Below are 17,753 nucleotides of genomic sequence, written 5' to 3'. Positions count from 1 at the left end.
CTATTTAGTATTACGCATGTAGTCTTAAGAAAACACTTGAAATGTGCATACATACTGAAATAATCGTTAACTTCCATTTGTATGAAGACTCCATTTTTTTCTAAAAATTATTTCAGCGTGTGTACACATTTCAAACGTGCTATTCTTATGATTACAGGCATGACCAAACAGGTTTTGGTGCTTCTATATTATAATAACGAAAAAATATTGAATTTCAAGTGAAACAAATGGTATCTACAACGCAAATAGTAACACATCCAAAAATTATGAAAAACGATAAGGTAGAAAAATAATTATTCATAAAAAAAGAAATTTGTGAAATAAAGCAAAATCACTATGTTACGGTTAGGGTTTTAGGGTTACGGTTAGGGTTTTACTAAAAATGTATGACTAAAATTATGTCCGATCCATATACGGCTCACTGCTTCTACAGTTTGTCATACAGAAACAACGTGTAAAGTTGCTTCAATCAACAGAAGCCAAATCGGACGTTTAGTCTTGCCAGATTTCAGTCGTACATAATGTGCTCTATCAAAATTGTACTATTAAATAATGTACGATTATTTGCTCCTGCTGATGATTTGCTATGAAAGCAACTTCAACACAAACTCCTGGGTTCATCAGTGTAACATAGTGTAAGAATCTGTTGGTATTATTAAAATAAACAATAAAATGAATTTTCTCACAAGTTTCAGTCGACGGATTATTTTTTGTCAAATATATTTTCAGATTCATATAAAAAGTATTTACACAAATAAATTATTTCTTTAAGAATGTTCTCTCTTAAGACAGAAAGTAAATAGATACATAAGAATTTATTTATATATTTAACTCCTTAAAAACTGAAACAATTCTGTTCATTTTTTTATTTCATTAAAAATCTTTGTAAAAAATTAAGTTTATTTTTTAGACTAATCGTGCCTTGATTTTACTAATTATGCATGACTAAAAATTAAACACGATTTTATGTCTAATTAAATTCTAAAAGAATGAAACAATTATTTGGCACATCATATTGGAAATAAATAATTAGGCTTGGTCAAAAAATGGAAGAAAAACCAAGTTGTTGTTTTTTTTTAAAACAAATTAAAATCAATTAAAATCCATTATTCTTGAGCAACTTTTTTCCCCGGAAAGATAAAAGCCTGAATTTTATCATATGGAAAGCAGAATAATATAAAATATGATATAATATAAAAAAGATTTCTCCTATTTTTAATAGAATTTTAAATTTTTTGAAAAAGCACAATTCACCACTGTTTTTGTCTTGATTTAAATATTTTTTTAAAAAGATTTTTGAATCGATTAAAATTTTTTTTTTTTTTTGTCTAAATAAGATTTAGGATGATTTGCTCTGGGAATATGCAAAAAATATTATAACATAAGTTCCTGAATTTCAAATAGTTCCATCTTTTATCTCATTTTATAGATTTTGCGTGAAATTAAAAAATCCAAAAATTAATGATACTTCGGAAGAAACTATGGTAGCCTTTACATGGCTAAATGAAGTTCATTTAGTCCTGTAAATTTCCATGTATTTTTAACGTTTGTGACAAATCAAGGTTTCATTTTTTTCATAAGCTATATATATATATATATATATATATATATATATATTGCCTACATAAGCCCCGAAGTTAAGCAATGATAAGGCTGGCCAGTATCAAATGAGTGACTATTTTGGGAATACTAGGCGCCGTATGCGTTGGAGATAACTCCTACATCTAGTATCACATTTGGTCGTCTTCTTCATTTGTGGTCACGCATACCCTTAAAATATTTTTTAATCTAGCCAAACAGGCAAAATACTCTTTTTTAAATAATTGAATAAAATTATAATTCCAAACGCCATTTATTGGGAAATACCTTCAATATTATGTTATTTTCGCTTTATATTTTTTCCTTTGCACTAATTTTTATCAAGCTTTAAATTTTTCCATTTGTCTGCATAGTATCGCCAGCTTCATGGTAAAACATTTCATTAAATAATCATTGCTGGCAACGATGTCGGTAACATTCTGTTGATTGGCGTGTTGTTCTACATGCTGGCTACATGAACGTGTTTTTGGTGATACTTGACTGCCGTCGGAGTTCAATTTGTAGGGAAATCGTGTTGTGTTTAATTTTCGATTTTTGAGCGATTATTCACAAAAATCGATAATTTTATTGAGACTAATGTCGTTATTTCGTAAGGAGGCCTGTGGATACGTGTGTCGTTGATTTACTGACGTCGTGCTACATTATTGGAAAAGAAAGATCGGTTTCGTTCCTTTTTCTTTTCTTTTTTGAGTTGAGAACCCAAAGCATAGTGTTGTCTATCCAAAAAAGCAGGACTTTAACCGATACAAGGATAGTCGACTTTGATGACACTGTGGCATTTTCCATTTTCATGCACAAGTGTTCTGCTCCGTCGCTATTATTCGGTAATTCCTTGATTGTGGTCCGTATACTGCAGAAGTTATGATTGCTGAATTCTGGTGGCGTTATGTATCCAGTAACAGTTATTCCAAAATGAGTAATCGTGTTGTGCCCAAATAGACCTCAGTTTTTGGATTTACGTGCGGATTCGAAAAGAGTTTGTGCGCGGATAAAAATGTGGGATCGTATTTCATCGGAGTGTCCATCAGATTCCGAACTCACGAGGGTTCCCACTTTGTGGAAAATGTGACTTTTTTTGTAACATTTTTTTTTAGCTCATGTGTAAAATTTTTTTTTTAAATGAAGTAATTCACTTTTTTTTTCTTTTTTTCTTTTACGAAACTCATCATGAGAAATTTTATGAAAATCATTTGGGTAGCGCCAAGGGTTAGGGTTAGCGCCGAGGTCACATGATGAATTTTTACAACAACAAAAACAAACAACAGTTATGATCGTGTTGAGAAACATAAATATTCATTGAAAAGGATTCGTTATATAAGAGGCATAGGTTCTGATTTTCATGTTGAGAGGGAACACACCTAGTTATTTTCTGGAGGGAAATAAAATCATTACTTGTTTAAGTGACATGGATGTGTGCGTGTTCAATACGTATGCAAATAGATCGAAATAATTTGTTGAAAAGAATTAATTCTCGTTTGATATGTTACTTTCCATGATGAGAATTTAGGTGTATGACGCACAAAGTCCTGTTGGTGATTTTATGTCCCATAAGAACAGAGTCGGGCAGCGACGATGTCGTTATTCATAGAACTGCATCCTAGATGGGTTTGATTTATGCGTGTAAAATCTTATATAGGAGAGTTCTAGAACGTTTCTGACTATTTGTTGTATAACTACGCGCGATGCATACGTAACATAGTCCTTTATTGCATGTGTGCAGATGGGCAAATTACAACGTTGTTTTTTCACGCGCTCTTCAAACGCGTGCGTATTGAAAACAGTGATTGAGATGAAATGTCTTTGCTGCAAATTTGTTCCAGCTGAAAATGACGTATTAACTCTGGAAGCCAATCATGTCTTCAACTACATCCACAGACCAAGGGTAAATACAGCTGATTTTGTAACAATTAGGCAGAACGGGTTAGATTGCCGAGTAGTGGGGTTCATTCCAACAACAGCTCAAGCCACAGCACCAGCACCAGCCAGCCATCGCTGACATCACCTAAGATAACATCAGCAGCAGCCCTAGCTATAGCATCAGCAGCAGCCAGCCACTGTGATCACCTAACACCAGCAGCATCGCAAGCCACTGCATCAGCAGCAGCCAACCATCATCAACCTCACCCATGGTGACACCCGTCGCAGCTATCTAATCTACCCCTCCTTCACCACCGATTCCCAGAGCTTGCCAACCGACTGCCATCCTTGTTCCAACCAGATGACCAACATCCCCATCAAAAATTTTCAATTCAAAATTTTCTTCCTCATCTAAACTTCATCGAAAACTGTTTTTCATTAATAATTATTTTCCCACCTTATCGTTTTTCCGTAATTTTTGGATATGTTACTATTCGTGACATGATAATTAATTGGGTACTATTTGTTTTACTTGAAATTCAATATTTTTTCGTTATTCAAATATAGAAGCACCCAAAATTTAATGTATTTGTTTTGATTTACCATGTCTATATTGTTTTTCGTAATTGTTGGATGTGTTACTATTTGCGACATGACAATTACGTAGGTACCATTTGTTTTACTTGAAATTCAATATTTTTTTTCATTATTATAATATAGAAGCACCGAGACTTTGACTCAAAATGGTTCTTTATTTACTGATATTAAAAAAAAGATAAAACCAATATTTACATCACAATTTTTTCATTGCATTATGTTAATTTGCGGTTATAACTAATATCCTTTTATTAGATTACGATGTCTCTCTCTCTCTCTCTTACCTGCACTCTCTCTCTCTCTCTTTCATCCCCTCATTTTCTCCCTCGCCCCCTCTCTCTTCCACCCCATCTGCAGATTTCGTTTTCTTTTCCCAAGCTTTTTTTTTTCCTCATCGTTTATATTGCTGAAATAGCATCCTTAACTGATAACAATCAGATGAAGAAAGATATTCAAAAACTGTTTCTATTTTGTTTACATACGTTGCCATGGCAACCGACGTGTTCGTTCATGCGTTGCATAATCACTTGCATTCTCTCCGCGAATTAGACTTTTACAATAACGGATGATGACCAAAATAAACGACTCTTTTTTTTAAAGTTATGGATGACCCAAAGGAACATAAATTGTTGGTCTTCTAAGTGGATGTTAACACCAACGTTTTTTTATTTATTTTTTTTTATTATTATTATTATTATTATTATTATTATTATTATTATTATTATTAGTAATAGTAGTAGTAGTAGTAGTAGTAGTAGTAGTCTCCTGTGCATCATGAGTAGGGCTGTGACAACAGTGTATTCTTTTCATTGTTTTGACTCTTGAGTATATATCCGTTGATATATGTTTTTTCATAGACAGATGTGGTTCTCGGTTGATTAAGTGTGTCTGTGTCGGATATATACCCAAGAGTTAAAAGAATGAAAAGAATATGCTGTTGTCACAGTCTTAGTCATGAGTAAGTTGCTGGAATTTGTGTTAAATAGAGAAGTAGTCAACCACCTCAGCAAAAATAACCTTCTTAGTGACATGCAATATGGTTTCTGCATCTACAGCATATGTGCTAACAGTTATATTTCATAGGATTAGCAAATTTCTCCATGGAGGCTTCCTTTCTGGGGCAATTGCTCTTGACATATCAAAGGCCTTTGATAGGGTATGGCATAACGGTTTACTTCACAAAATCTCCAGCTACAGTATAGCTGGAAATGTCTCTTCAATTATTAAATCATTTCTCTCTGACAGGTTCATAAGAGTAGTGGTTGATGGGCAGAAATCAGAAGTTCACAGTTTTAATGCTGGAGTCCCTCAGGGGTCCATCCTGGACCCAACTCTCTTCTCGATCTACATAAATGATCTCCCAAATCACATCTTAAGATCATTTGAAGACATTTATACTGACGACACTACCATCTATGGCAACACTTCAAAAGCCATAAATGACCAAGTTCTCTCTGATTCTCTCTCCTCTGATCTTCAGCATATGATGCAATGGAGAAAGAGGTGAGTGGTTAATTTTAATGCATCGAAAACCAAGTTTATATCTTTACATCATCAATACTGATCCCCGTCTGGCATCAACCAAAATGAATTGCTCTCGTCTTGTGGTGGCTCCATGTTTTGACAAGCTACTAGATCTGACCTTTACTCCTGGTGTGAGATGGAACAAATCCGTTGCCAAGGCTGCTGGAAAAATGGTGGGATCGTTCTCCCACTCCAGTAGATATTTCACTGCTGATGACATTCTCTGCCTGTATAAGAGCCAAGTACGTCCAAGGATGGAGTACTGTTACCACATTCGAGCAGGAATTGCTAGAGCAGCTTATCCTGCCTTGACAGAATTCAAAATAGACTTTGTAGCCTAGTAGGGGATTCCCTTTTCTCTTTCCTGCAACCTCTTTCCCACAGAAGAGATGCTGCGAGCCTGTCTCTGCTTTATCGCTATTTTCATGGCAAGTGCTCGTCTAAGCTCCGACCTACGGTTCCCTCTCGTCAAACTTTCACAAAAAACACTCGTCTAGCTGAAATCACTTGGGAAGATAGGCCGTATAAAAGCGGCTTCAGTTGAAAAGTAGGATTGTGACCTTTGACGATTGTTGGATTTCTAGCCACGTGTTACGGCTTCTCACAACTTGATCAACAAAGTTGCTTTACTGGAATCAAGGTTTTGATTAGCCGCGCAACATCATGCACAGATATTTGTATGCCACATAGCATGTTTTCTGATACATGAGGTAATAAAAATGACGGCATTCCTATTATAATGCTAAAAAAGCTTCAACCAGGACTAGTTCCCATACTTACAAAGCTGTTTAAGCATTGTCTTAAAGAAAATTGTTTCCTAACACCTTGGAAAACCTCGTCAGTATGCTTTGTATTTAAGAATTCAGATAATCAGTCGTCTCCCTCTCAATACAGACCTATAGGTCTCCTGTGCATCATGAGTAAGTTGCTGGAATCTGTGTTAAATAGAGAAGTAGTCAACCACCTCAGCAAAAATAACCTTCTTAGTGACATGCAATATGGTTTTCGTTCTACTAGATCTACAGCATATGTGCTTACAGTTATATCTCATAGGATTAGCAAATCTCTTGACGGAGGTTTCCTTTCTGGGGCAGTTGCTCTTGCCATATCAAAGACTTTTGATAGAGTATGGCATAAAGGTTTACTTCACAAGATCTCCAGCTACGGTATAGCTGGAAATGTCTTCTCAATTATCAAATCATTTCTCTCTGATAAGTTCATAAGAGTAGTGGTTGATGGGCAGAAATCAGAAGCTCACAGTATTAATGCTGGAGTTCCTCAGGGGTCCATCCTGGACCCAAATCTCTTCCTGATCTACATCAATGATCTTCCAAATCACATCCTAAGGTCATTTGTAGACATTTATGCTTATGACACTACCATTTATGGCAGTACATCAAAGCTGTAAACGCCCAAGTTCTTTTTGATTGATGGCGGTTAAGCTACACTGAATATTCTGTGTTTCATCCATCCATCCTGGGACTCTTCAGGCTTATGCGCATAAGCCTGAAGAGTCCTAGAGTGGTGGAGAGGTACGTCTGTAGACTTATTATATTTCATTTTTATCTTAACTGAGTGGTCGGAGGATCCCAGAGGAGATAGAACGGCACATGAGCATAGCTCATGGGAAGTGAAGAGAAAAAGGTTTAGAAGGCTTGCGTACTGACCGGTATGCCAGCAATGTAAAAATCTTGTGTTCTGGTGCCGATGAAATCACTGAAGGCGTTTTTGATATTGTTTAGATTTTTTAAGCATTTCTCATGCATAAAATTGTCGAGATGATTGAAAAAGTGGTAGTTGGTAGGTGACAGGTTTGGAGAGTATGACGGATGAGGTAGAGTTTCATAACACAATTCATTCAACTTCTGCAGGGTCAGTTTAGCAACATACGGTCAGGCATTGTCATGGACCAGAATTGGGCATTTTCTGTTGACTAATGCTGCGTGTTGTTGTCGAAGTTTCTGATGCATTTCATTAATTTGTTGACAGTACTTCACTGCCATAATCGTTTCGTCTACATTAAAAAACTGTAATAGATGAGAATTTGTGAGAAAACCATTTACAAAGTTTTTTAGCCTTTTTAATCTCTCTCAAATAGTCGGAAATCGTCATATACCATACGTCTAATTCAGAAGCAAGTTCTCGAACAGTTGTGTGTGGATTGGCTTCGACTAGGGCTCTTATGGCTGATCACTATGCTCATCATCTTAAAGATTCTCGTCGCCGCCACGAGAATTTCTTGAACCATAATTGTGATGTGTGTTCAGTAGTGGTTACTGGGCCAAATGCTTTATTGATATCGCAAGCTGTTTCCGCATCTTTTTGGCCTAGCTTGAATTGAAATAAGAAAACTGTGCGCATTTGCTTTTTTTGCATCTTGTATTTAATGTTCTGAAAAGAACACATAATTGCTTTAAAACGATCGTAACTTAAACACATAGATTCGAAAAAGTTGTCAAAAAACAAATATATAACAAATAAATGTTATCAAAGGCAAGATAAGTTACAAACATGCCGACATTTTTCTTTTTAAAATATATTGATAAACATTGTATGATTTTCGAAGCGATTACACGTTTTCAAGTGAGTAAAATCACTAAAAACCTTCCCAGATAGGTAGAAGAGTAACTTATCTTGCCTTTGATAACATTTATTTGTGATATATTTGTTTTTTGACAACTTTTTCGAATCTATGTGTACAGTAATACAAACCTAAAATTTAATTTAACCTGAAAATAATATTTAAAATGCACGTGCGTACACTGCACAAGCACCCTTATTATCATAATAATAATAGTAATAATAATAAAAAAAACTGGTGTAGATGACATCGACTGGCGCCACTCCAACTAGTTATGAAGGGTTAGGGATATGGAAAGACCGAGGTGGGTGAGTACTAACCAAATCTCCACTGGAAGTGTGCAGTTAAAATCTGGTACCTTGGGGAGGCATTTTATCACCCAACCCCCAGGAAACACCAATGGCCGATGCCAATGAGAAATCAGTGACAACGGCTGTTGCGATAACATGCAATCATCTGCACAAGTGGTCAAAAGGTGGAGAACACTGGAAATCTGGGGAGACTTGTTGTCACTTGGTCTCCAGAGAACACCACAGGTTACTGCCAGTGAGCAATCACTGATGATGGCTTGTGAGACAACTATACGCTACACATTTTGATGAAAAACATGGGGGAAAAATGGACATAGAAGAACAGAAAACTAAAACTTTAAATATAATTTCTGTATTTAAAGTAATAGTTATTTAAATATTTCAACATATAATCTTGTGGAGAAAATCCAGCTTCCCAATAAGGGGCACTCTGGATAGGAACAAAAATAATCTCAGTCATGAAAGATTTCTCCTCCACCGACCGAAGACAGAAAAGGTAAAGTGTAGCATCAAAATAGATACTACACTGATCTTGTTCCGAAGGCCAAAAAATATTTGTTTAATGTTTCTTTAATTGTTCGTCCCCTAAATTCATAATTCAGTTTTATCGGTATTAAAATGTATATTGCTTTAAAATTACTTAATTTTACATAGATAATATTTATGTTTTATATTGAATAAAGTTCAGTTTAAGTAGTAATCGAACTGTGTTCCTTTTTCTTTTTAAAAATGTTTTATTGCTCTTTTTTAAATGGCCCTCATATAGTACTGACAGTCTGACAAATCTTACCTACATTGCCTGCAGACATTTTTCAGTTAACAGGCCTTCTTTTTACTCTCGATGGCCGTGGTTTGACTCGATCTTGGTTTTTGATAGCAAGGCAAGGTTGCTCCTTGGTCTATGAAAATTGCAAGTGGCATCCATGTTGAATTTTTGCTTATTCAATGTTTACACATTTTAATCGTGTATTTCTCGAAGTTCGATGGTTAAAATAAAATCATTTTTTTTTTTTTTACACGAAATGACTCCTCATGTAATAATGTTTAAAATAAATAACATTTTAATGCATTATTTTTCTCATATCACCTGCAAACCTACCTATCTATTTTTACCAGTACTATTTTATCAGGCACAGTTTCGTACGAAAACTTCATAATTATTATTACCATATATTAAATTAAATATGGCGATGTTTTTTTTTTGTACGAAACTGTGGCTGATGGTGATGAGAGTATGGCCCGCGCGCGCTCGTGCGTCTGACAGGAAATGCCACGTCGTCGAGCGCATGCGCATTGGCCGGGCAGACACGCTGACAGACGAGCAACAAAAACATGAATTACTTCCGAAAGGTTTTGGGAAATCCACAGGGCGGTACCCAACCCTCAAGTGCCGATACGGTAAGTATGGATACCTTATTTCTTTTACTGAACACCTTCCTGGAACTCTAATCTATCCGAAGTGACCTGAAATGGCCGAGTTTCATACCGGCCCCGGTCAGAAATCAAAGTGTCGAATGGTTACATCGGCTGCTAAAAGGCCTATCCCCCCCCCAAATGAAACCTCATTTTTTTTTATATTTTTACCTTTTTTCAATCTTTTATCTCAGATTATTTAATTTTAAAATCAATATTCTTGATTTTATATTTGTAAATATATTTACAATAAATAAATAAATCTAACTTCAAAGAACATTGTTAATATTTTTAGTATATCAACACGTCCGGGTATTTCTACCGTGCTATTTTTTTTAGATAGGATTTCCAAGTTAAATCGTTTTACGCTATTTCTTGTTTATAAAATTGTTAGGTGAAAGTACAAAATAGTTATAAAATGCTAATGTTTAGAATGAGTTTTTAAATAATCACTTGATCTCGATACAGCCCTCATTCTGAATAAGTACCCACGTCTGTTTTCGTGTTTTTTTTTTGTTTTTTTTTTAATTAAAAAAAAAGATGGCGGCCATTTGGTTAATCCAAAATGAAATGGTTACCCGTTCTTTCCTATGCTGTTTGGTCTAGAATTGTATGATCAATGTCGCTTTCTGATCGAGAAATATTTGATCATTACTCGTTATAATTGTACAATAAAATGACCCCCAGTGGGGGTCATTTTATTGTACAATTATAACGAACCCCCACCCATAATCTTTTGTTTATTTACAAAGAACAAAAGATGCAATTTCTTTAATCGTTGAGTGAACCTGAACGAGAACCAACCACAACCACACATCCCCAAGAACGGCTTTTGGAATAAACACCTCCAACTTCCCTATGTTAAGAACGACTTTCGAAATAAACACTCCCATCCTTCCCATATTAAGAACGGCTTTAATTTTTTTTTTTTTTTTTTTTTTCAGTGGATTATTATTGATTGAACACTAATATATAGGGGAGTGATTTGATTCTCGTTCAGGTTTGCCAATCCTTGTTTTCTGTTTAACTGTAAATAAAACAAAGTATTATTTTGGCTTCATGTTAAGAAATAGTCGACAAATCAATTTTTTAATATAGCCTTTTAAGCAAAAAAACCAAAAAAACAAAAAAAAAAACAAAAAAAAAAACTATTACGTACTTAATTGTCATGTCGAAAATAGTAATACATCCAACAATTACGAAAATTCATCGAGTAGAACTATTGTGTTTTTAGTAAAAAAAAAAAAAAAAAAAGCCTATCGGTATATTGCGGCCATGACACAAGTAATCTAAAAATATTGTTTCAGAGTTATGTCCCCTGCGTATAGACATCTACTGCTTACTTTATAACGTTTAAGAAAAATGCGATTTTACCAAATTTTCCGTAAAAATTTAATTTTAAATAACTTTCTACTCGATGATTTTTCCTAATTTTTGGATGTATTACTATTTTCGGCAATACGTAATATTATTTTTGCTTAAAACGATATATTTAATTTTTAAAAAATCGATCTGTCGATAATATCTTAACAAGCATCATTATTTATTAATTTTTTTTTGTACTTGTGCACTTGTGCAGTTAATGGAATGTGTTCTTATGAACTCGTTACACTTGTGCCCCCTCAACGTACATATCCCCGACAAACCCACTTAGCAACAAAATCTCACCCCTTCAATGTTGAGGTCTCTAAATGCCAGAAAGCTTTCTACTTTAATAGTTTCTTCCCTCGAACAACTAGACTTTGGAATTCCCATCCTGCTACCTGCTTCCCTGGCTGTGCATCTTGTTAATCTTTCATAGACATGGTCCCAATTGTAGCTCCTTACGTTCAAGTGGTGATATGTCTTGTTAAGGGTGAACGTGAGTTAAAAAAAAAAAAAAAAAGAAAAAAAATTTTAAGTGCCGAAATAATAACGTTGTTTAGAAACCCATTCTTAACACGAGGGATTTTTATCCTTGGCCCCCGAAGTCAAAAGAGATTAGAGAATTCCTGATCCGGTCCCTGTTGATTTTGCGGTGGGAGTTTAGTTCTGTGCAGTTCAGTTCTAGGAGGTCCACATTCCCAGGCTTTGCCTTCTCTCTTTGAGAAAAGCGCCCTCGCCCGGGAATGCCGACGGGGCTTCCCAGGCACTTTTTGCAGGTCAGTAGTGTGTCCCTTCTCTGGGGCGCTGACTTCTCAATTCCACTTTCCAATCCTGTTGTAAACAGTTCTTGCAGTGAAAGAGAACTATATATATATATATATATATATATATATATATATATATATATAATTTTGATTTTTACTAGCTATTCGATTAATACTAAATAAATGTATGATTATCAAAGTTACGTTGACACGAATTTAACAAAATGATTTTATCGTGTTTTTGTTTGTTTGTGTGAATTTAATGTTTCAAAAAAGTAAAAACTAACACTGTTTTCGCTGTTAAATGTTTCACAAATTAACCTAGATAATCCGTTTTTTTTTTTTTTTTTTTTTTTTTTTTTGTTAAAACGTAAATCCAACAACTTTCTATTAATAATCTACAACCTACAAAAATCAGACATTTCTGAGTTATGGATGGCCGAAATTGATAAAATTCACTTATTTTACTTTGGAAAAATAAGTAAAAATGAATGTTTCCGAATTTAAAAAAATTACGGGTTATATATATATATATATATATATATATATATATATATATATATATATATTTAAATCAACACATTCGAACCATTGCTCCGTGACACTTAATAGGAAATAGACGGTGGCAGCCGATTTGGCATCCCCACTGAAAAAGTTCCACGAATTTTTGTTTCATTTCAACATTGTCATTAAATATAATAATATTCGTAAACTATTTATGTTTATTTACTTTTATGAATTTATTACATTTTTTTTTTTTAATAAAAATAATTGGCTTGGTTTCTTGGTGCTTGTGCACTTATAGAACCGCACTATTTTTAAATAGTATTTTCAAGTTAAAGTTTTATGGTATCTTTTTTATTACATTGTTAGGTGAAAGTACAGAATAGTTACAAAACACCCTCCTCTCCCCTATGTTAAGAATGGCTTTCTAAATGTTATTTCAGCACGGTTCAATAAGTGCACAAGTACCGAGTTTTCTACATACACAGACGCAGCTGGTAGCTTCTCTATATCTCATTCCCTATCACAGTTAATTCCGACTCGTCTCCCAGATCGACATGACCAACAAGCCTCACTTTTAGATCTATTTCTGACCACAGTTCCCGATGATTGTTTAACAAATGCCTATAGTCCACTCAGGATTGTCGATAACATTGTGACAATGATAGAAATCACATAAAACTCTACTCGAAACTAAGTCATTAGGTACTAAGGCTAACTGGAAAGCCATCAGATCATATCAGAGGCGCTCCATGGAGTAATATCTTTTCCCTTCCTGCAGAACAATGTGCAAATGAGAATACTGAATGGTTCAAAGCAGAAACTAAAAAGGCAAATCTGCTTACCCAACGTTTTGTCTCTAACTTTGCTTTAGACCCAGTAGACCACCCCCTCCCAAATTTCCCTTTGTGGACAGTAGCCACACAACCTGAAATCACCCCTTTCCTTGTTTGTGATAAATCTACACACCTCGAATGCATGTGTGCCCGATCTTATGCCTGCTATACTACAAATGTTCCACTGAGGTTGTACCGGTTGCTTCCAAGCTCTACAATAAATGCCTTAACAAATCTTGCTTTTTCAACTGTTGGAAAATTGCTTCTGTTGTACCAGTTTACAAAAATTCTGGCAAAAGAACTAACCCACTCAATTATTGCACCATTAGACCCCTCCCTCTCTTTGCCAAAATCTTTGAGTTCTTAATCAAGCACTAGTCTACTACCTCATTGACAGTATGGATTTAGACAAGCCCGTTCTACTGCAGATATCCTAACTGTAATCTCTGTATATACCAAGCACTAGATAAAGCAAGAGAAGCTAGGTCAGTAATCCTAGACATATCTAAGGCCTTTGACAGGGTTTGGCACAATGGTTTTCTCATGAAAATCAAATCGTATGGATTGGTACTGCTGGACATTTTTTTTTTTTTTTTTTTTTTTTGTACTCCCCTTCACCCCAAACAAGGTATACTGCCACTTGAGCGTAAGGGGCTACTAATTGGGACCATGCCTAAGAAAGATTAACAAGATGTTATTTACGCTACATTTAAACTTCTGCATATCAGTACAGTCAGGGAAGCCGGTAGCAAGAAAGGAATTCCAAGGTCTAGCTGTTCAAGAGAAGAAACTATTAGAGTAGAAAGCTTTCTGGCATTTAGGGACCTTAACAGTGAAAGGGTGTGATCTTGTTAAGCGGGTTTGTCGGAGATATGTACGTGAGGGGGCACAAATGCAACGAGTTCATCAGAACACATTCCATTAAAATGCTTGTAAAACAGGCACAGGGATGCGACATTGCAGCAATGGGACAGGGTTAAGCCTCGTTGACAAATTGGGTCTTATTAGATTGGAAACCTTTTTTTTTATCCTATCCAAAGGGGAGAGACTAGTGGTAGATGCACCAGCAATACTCCATACGTGGGCGAATGGTGGCCTTGTACAGGATACTTAACATAATCAAATCCTTCTTAGATGAGAGAAAAATCCAGGTTGTCTTTGATGTCATACATCAAAGCAACATGATATAAATGCGGGCGTGCCACAGGGGTCAATCTTGGACCTTTATTATTCCTGATATTCATAAATTAACTTTATCGGAGAGGGGAATATTTGCTGATGACACCACGCTCTATAACAGACATGACTGGTGCTACCAGATCAGGCTGTCTGAAGATATTGGTTTCCTGAGATAAAATGCACCTAACATTGATGCTTTTTGTTTTTCTACTTCCTTTCGCAAAACTTAATTATGTTCTGCAAAACCAAAAACAAAACAACAACCCATCTTTTCCCTCTTTTCCTTTTTCCCATTTCCCCTTTTTTCTGTCTATCTCCCCCACTTCCTGACTGGTTTCTTAACTTAAAATGTACCAAATATTAATCCTGTAACCCTTTTCCCTCTTATATAACCTGAAAAGGGTTGATATGGTGTAAAACAACCAAACCAAACTCTACAAATAAATATTTAAAGATATAAAGAACTTGAAGCAATTGTTTCCAAAAAAACTGGATTTGGCATTAAATAACCTGAAAAAGATTGATATGCCGTAAAACAAAACAACCAAACCAAACCTAACAATAGAAACTAATGAACACATATCTAAGGAAATAGCTAAAACTCTAGAGGAAAACCTCCAGTCTGTAGTGGAATGGAGCTGTAACTGATTCGTAACATTCAATGTTACCAAGACTAAGCTTATTTCCTTTAATAATTACAAGAAACGTTCTCAATCACTGATAGCCATGATGATACATTGCTTGGAAGTACTTTCCTCAAGCTCCTTAACATTCACAAACATGAATTGGAACAAAAACCTTGAGACATTTGCCAGAAAGTAGGCCTCTCTCTACCATGTTAAAAGGCTACTCGCACCTTATAGCATCCTGTATATCTTCAAGGGCACGGTTCACCCATGCATAGAACATTGTTGCCACATCTGGGCTGTGTCACTAGTCTCTTGCTCTTAGACAGGGTTTAAAAAAAAAAAAAAAGAGCCGTCAACCTAATAGGTCCTGAACTATCAATTAAACTCCAACTTCTGTCCCATCACCGAAATATGGCATCCTTTGTGCTTTACAAGTACTTCAATGGCAAATGTTCTGACAAACTCCTAGCATTAGTACCCCCCCATCAAACGGTGTCTACTCAGATTCAGTTCCTGATATTAAACTTTCATCTATGTTATAACTCCCGACGAGAGTTTCGGTTTCCCGAAGTTATAAAATTTATTAATGGTTTTCCAAATAAAATTACACTATTTCTGTGCAGAAGATTATTTAGAAAGCTGTTCTTAACATGGGGAGAGGGAACTTTGTTAATTAATCTCTACTTTCACCCAATAATTTTTATAAATTAATAAAAATTAGCACAAAACTTTGAAACACAACAATAAACGACTCGAAAAACAACAACAACAACAAAAAACAGGAAGTCTTTAATATCAGGAACTGAACCTGACCAGACACTGTTTGCTGCAGATTTTAAGTCGAGGATTCATCTCATTGGTCATTATTTATTTCACTAAATAAATACAGTTGTATTTATCAAAAGCCGATAAACGAACGTCTGGTAGTTTTATTAAGTACAGAAAATAATAGAAAACAATGACTGTCGTGTATTTACTTCACGACCTTTTGAAAATATTAGAATATAAATCTTTTTTTTTTTTTTTTTTTTTCCAAACATCAGGTATGGTTCATGTGCGTTTTTTTTTTTTTGTTTTTTAAGCTTACGCTTTTCAAAAGAAAGCTTGGATCCTCATAAGCGCCTCTTTCTCATGTCAAATAATTGTAGTACTATAGGCATCTCCAAACCGTTGTGTAAAACGTCACCATTGTACACATTAACAGCCAGCAACGTCATCATTTCGTGTTTATTATAGTCTGGATCAATTTCTATGGAAGAACATTGGTGCTACAATGGTTAAAGGAAATAATGTTTTTTTTTTTGCTGTCGGATTTAATATTATATTTAATATTAAAAAATATTAACATTTGAATAGTATTTTTATTTTACCTCAGACAAATTGTATGTTACATACAGCGGGGACTAAAACTGTGGCGCGTGTTGGAGGTACCTATAGTACTAAAAAAATAATTGTTAATCATTGTAAATTAACACCTTTCATTAAATTACTCCTTTAAAAAACGAAATTCTACTTTTTTAAGCGATTATGTGTGAACATCTTGAAAAATATGCTGGAAAAGAAAGAGAAAAGAATTTAGTGTGAGATATCAGTTTCGTATATTTAATGTGAAATGATTCATCATTTCAAGTCATTCTACAGTTTTAGGGCAGTTAACTATTTTTTCTTGCTATTCTGTACCTTTCTGTTGGGATGGAGGTCTATTTTTAGGCAATTATGTGATTTTACGACCTTTTTACTTCGACTTAGGGCTAATAATAATAATAAAAAAAAAAAAGTTAACTGTCCTAAAACGCTATTATGGTTTGGGTAATTTTACCTTAAATTTATACATGAAACAAAAATTCTAAAATATTTTTTTCTGCTAATTTTTTCACATGTAATTCCCTAAAACCATATAGAATCTTATGGAGAGATGGGTTTTAAGCTACAAATTTACTTTCCCATTAATTCATTTTAAATGTTGAGTCAATAGCGACTGTAACCATTTTTTTATATATAGACACTTGTGCCCCCACGACGTAGACACCCTCGACAAACCCGACAGGCAGCTAAATCCCACACCCACGCAGTAGAGATCCCTAGATGTAAAAGATCTTTCTACTCCAGTAGTTTCTTCCCCAGAACCGCTAGACTCTGGAATTCCATTCCAGGTCCCTGCTTCCCCAACTGTACTGACATGCAGAAGTTCAAGTGTAACGTGAACCGACATCTTGCTGCCCAAATCCCAACATAGTACCCCAGTAGTTGCTGCCCCTGATAGTAGCCCCTACACCAAAGTGGCAATGTGCCTTGTTTGGGGTGGAAATGTAAAAAAAAAAAAAAAAAAAAAAAATTCTTGTGCTTGTGTAGATTAGTGATGTTTTAAACTAACGCATTTTAGGTTAAATCATTATTACGTACTTGCCTGTCATGTCGAAATTAGTATAAATTAAATTACAAAAAATAATACAGTAGAATATGTGCCAGATGCATTAAAAAAAAAAAAATTGGCGGACCTGTCCAAGAGTGCCCACCCCCTAAAAATGCGTGCTTTGCACCCCTTTTTTTTTTTTTTTTTTTTTTTAACTTTTTTCGATTATCATAGGTTACAG

The 17,753-nt window shown here is 34.9% G+C and overlaps 1 protein-coding gene across 4 annotated transcripts in view; it reads left to right on the top strand.

The window, feature by feature from the left end:
- Window positions 1–9,702: 9,702 nt before the first annotated feature.
- LOC145293702 (general vesicular transport factor p115-like) overlaps window positions 9,703–17,753 on the top strand; it is a 129,882-nt gene continuing 121,831 nt past the window's right edge. The window contains exon 1 of one of the 4 annotated variants that reach the window (XM_080140130.1): window positions 9,703–9,867. In XM_080140130.1, coding sequence (XP_079996256.1) covers window positions 9,802–9,867 — 66 coding nt within the window. In that variant the 5' untranslated portion in view covers window positions 9,703–9,801. The remainder of the gene's footprint in view (window positions 9,868–17,753) is intronic. The other 3 variants (XM_080140133.1, XM_080140132.1, XM_080140131.1) reach the window with 3 other exon arrangements.

The sequence above is a fragment of the Euprymna scolopes genome, chromosome 15, assembly GCF_053919585.1.
Source record: "Euprymna scolopes isolate OS-2025 chromosome 15, ASM5391958v1, whole genome shotgun sequence".
Classification (NCBI taxonomy): domain Eukaryota; kingdom Metazoa; phylum Mollusca; class Cephalopoda; order Sepiida; family Sepiolidae; genus Euprymna; species Euprymna scolopes.
This window is presented reverse-complemented; position numbering and strand designations above follow the sequence as displayed.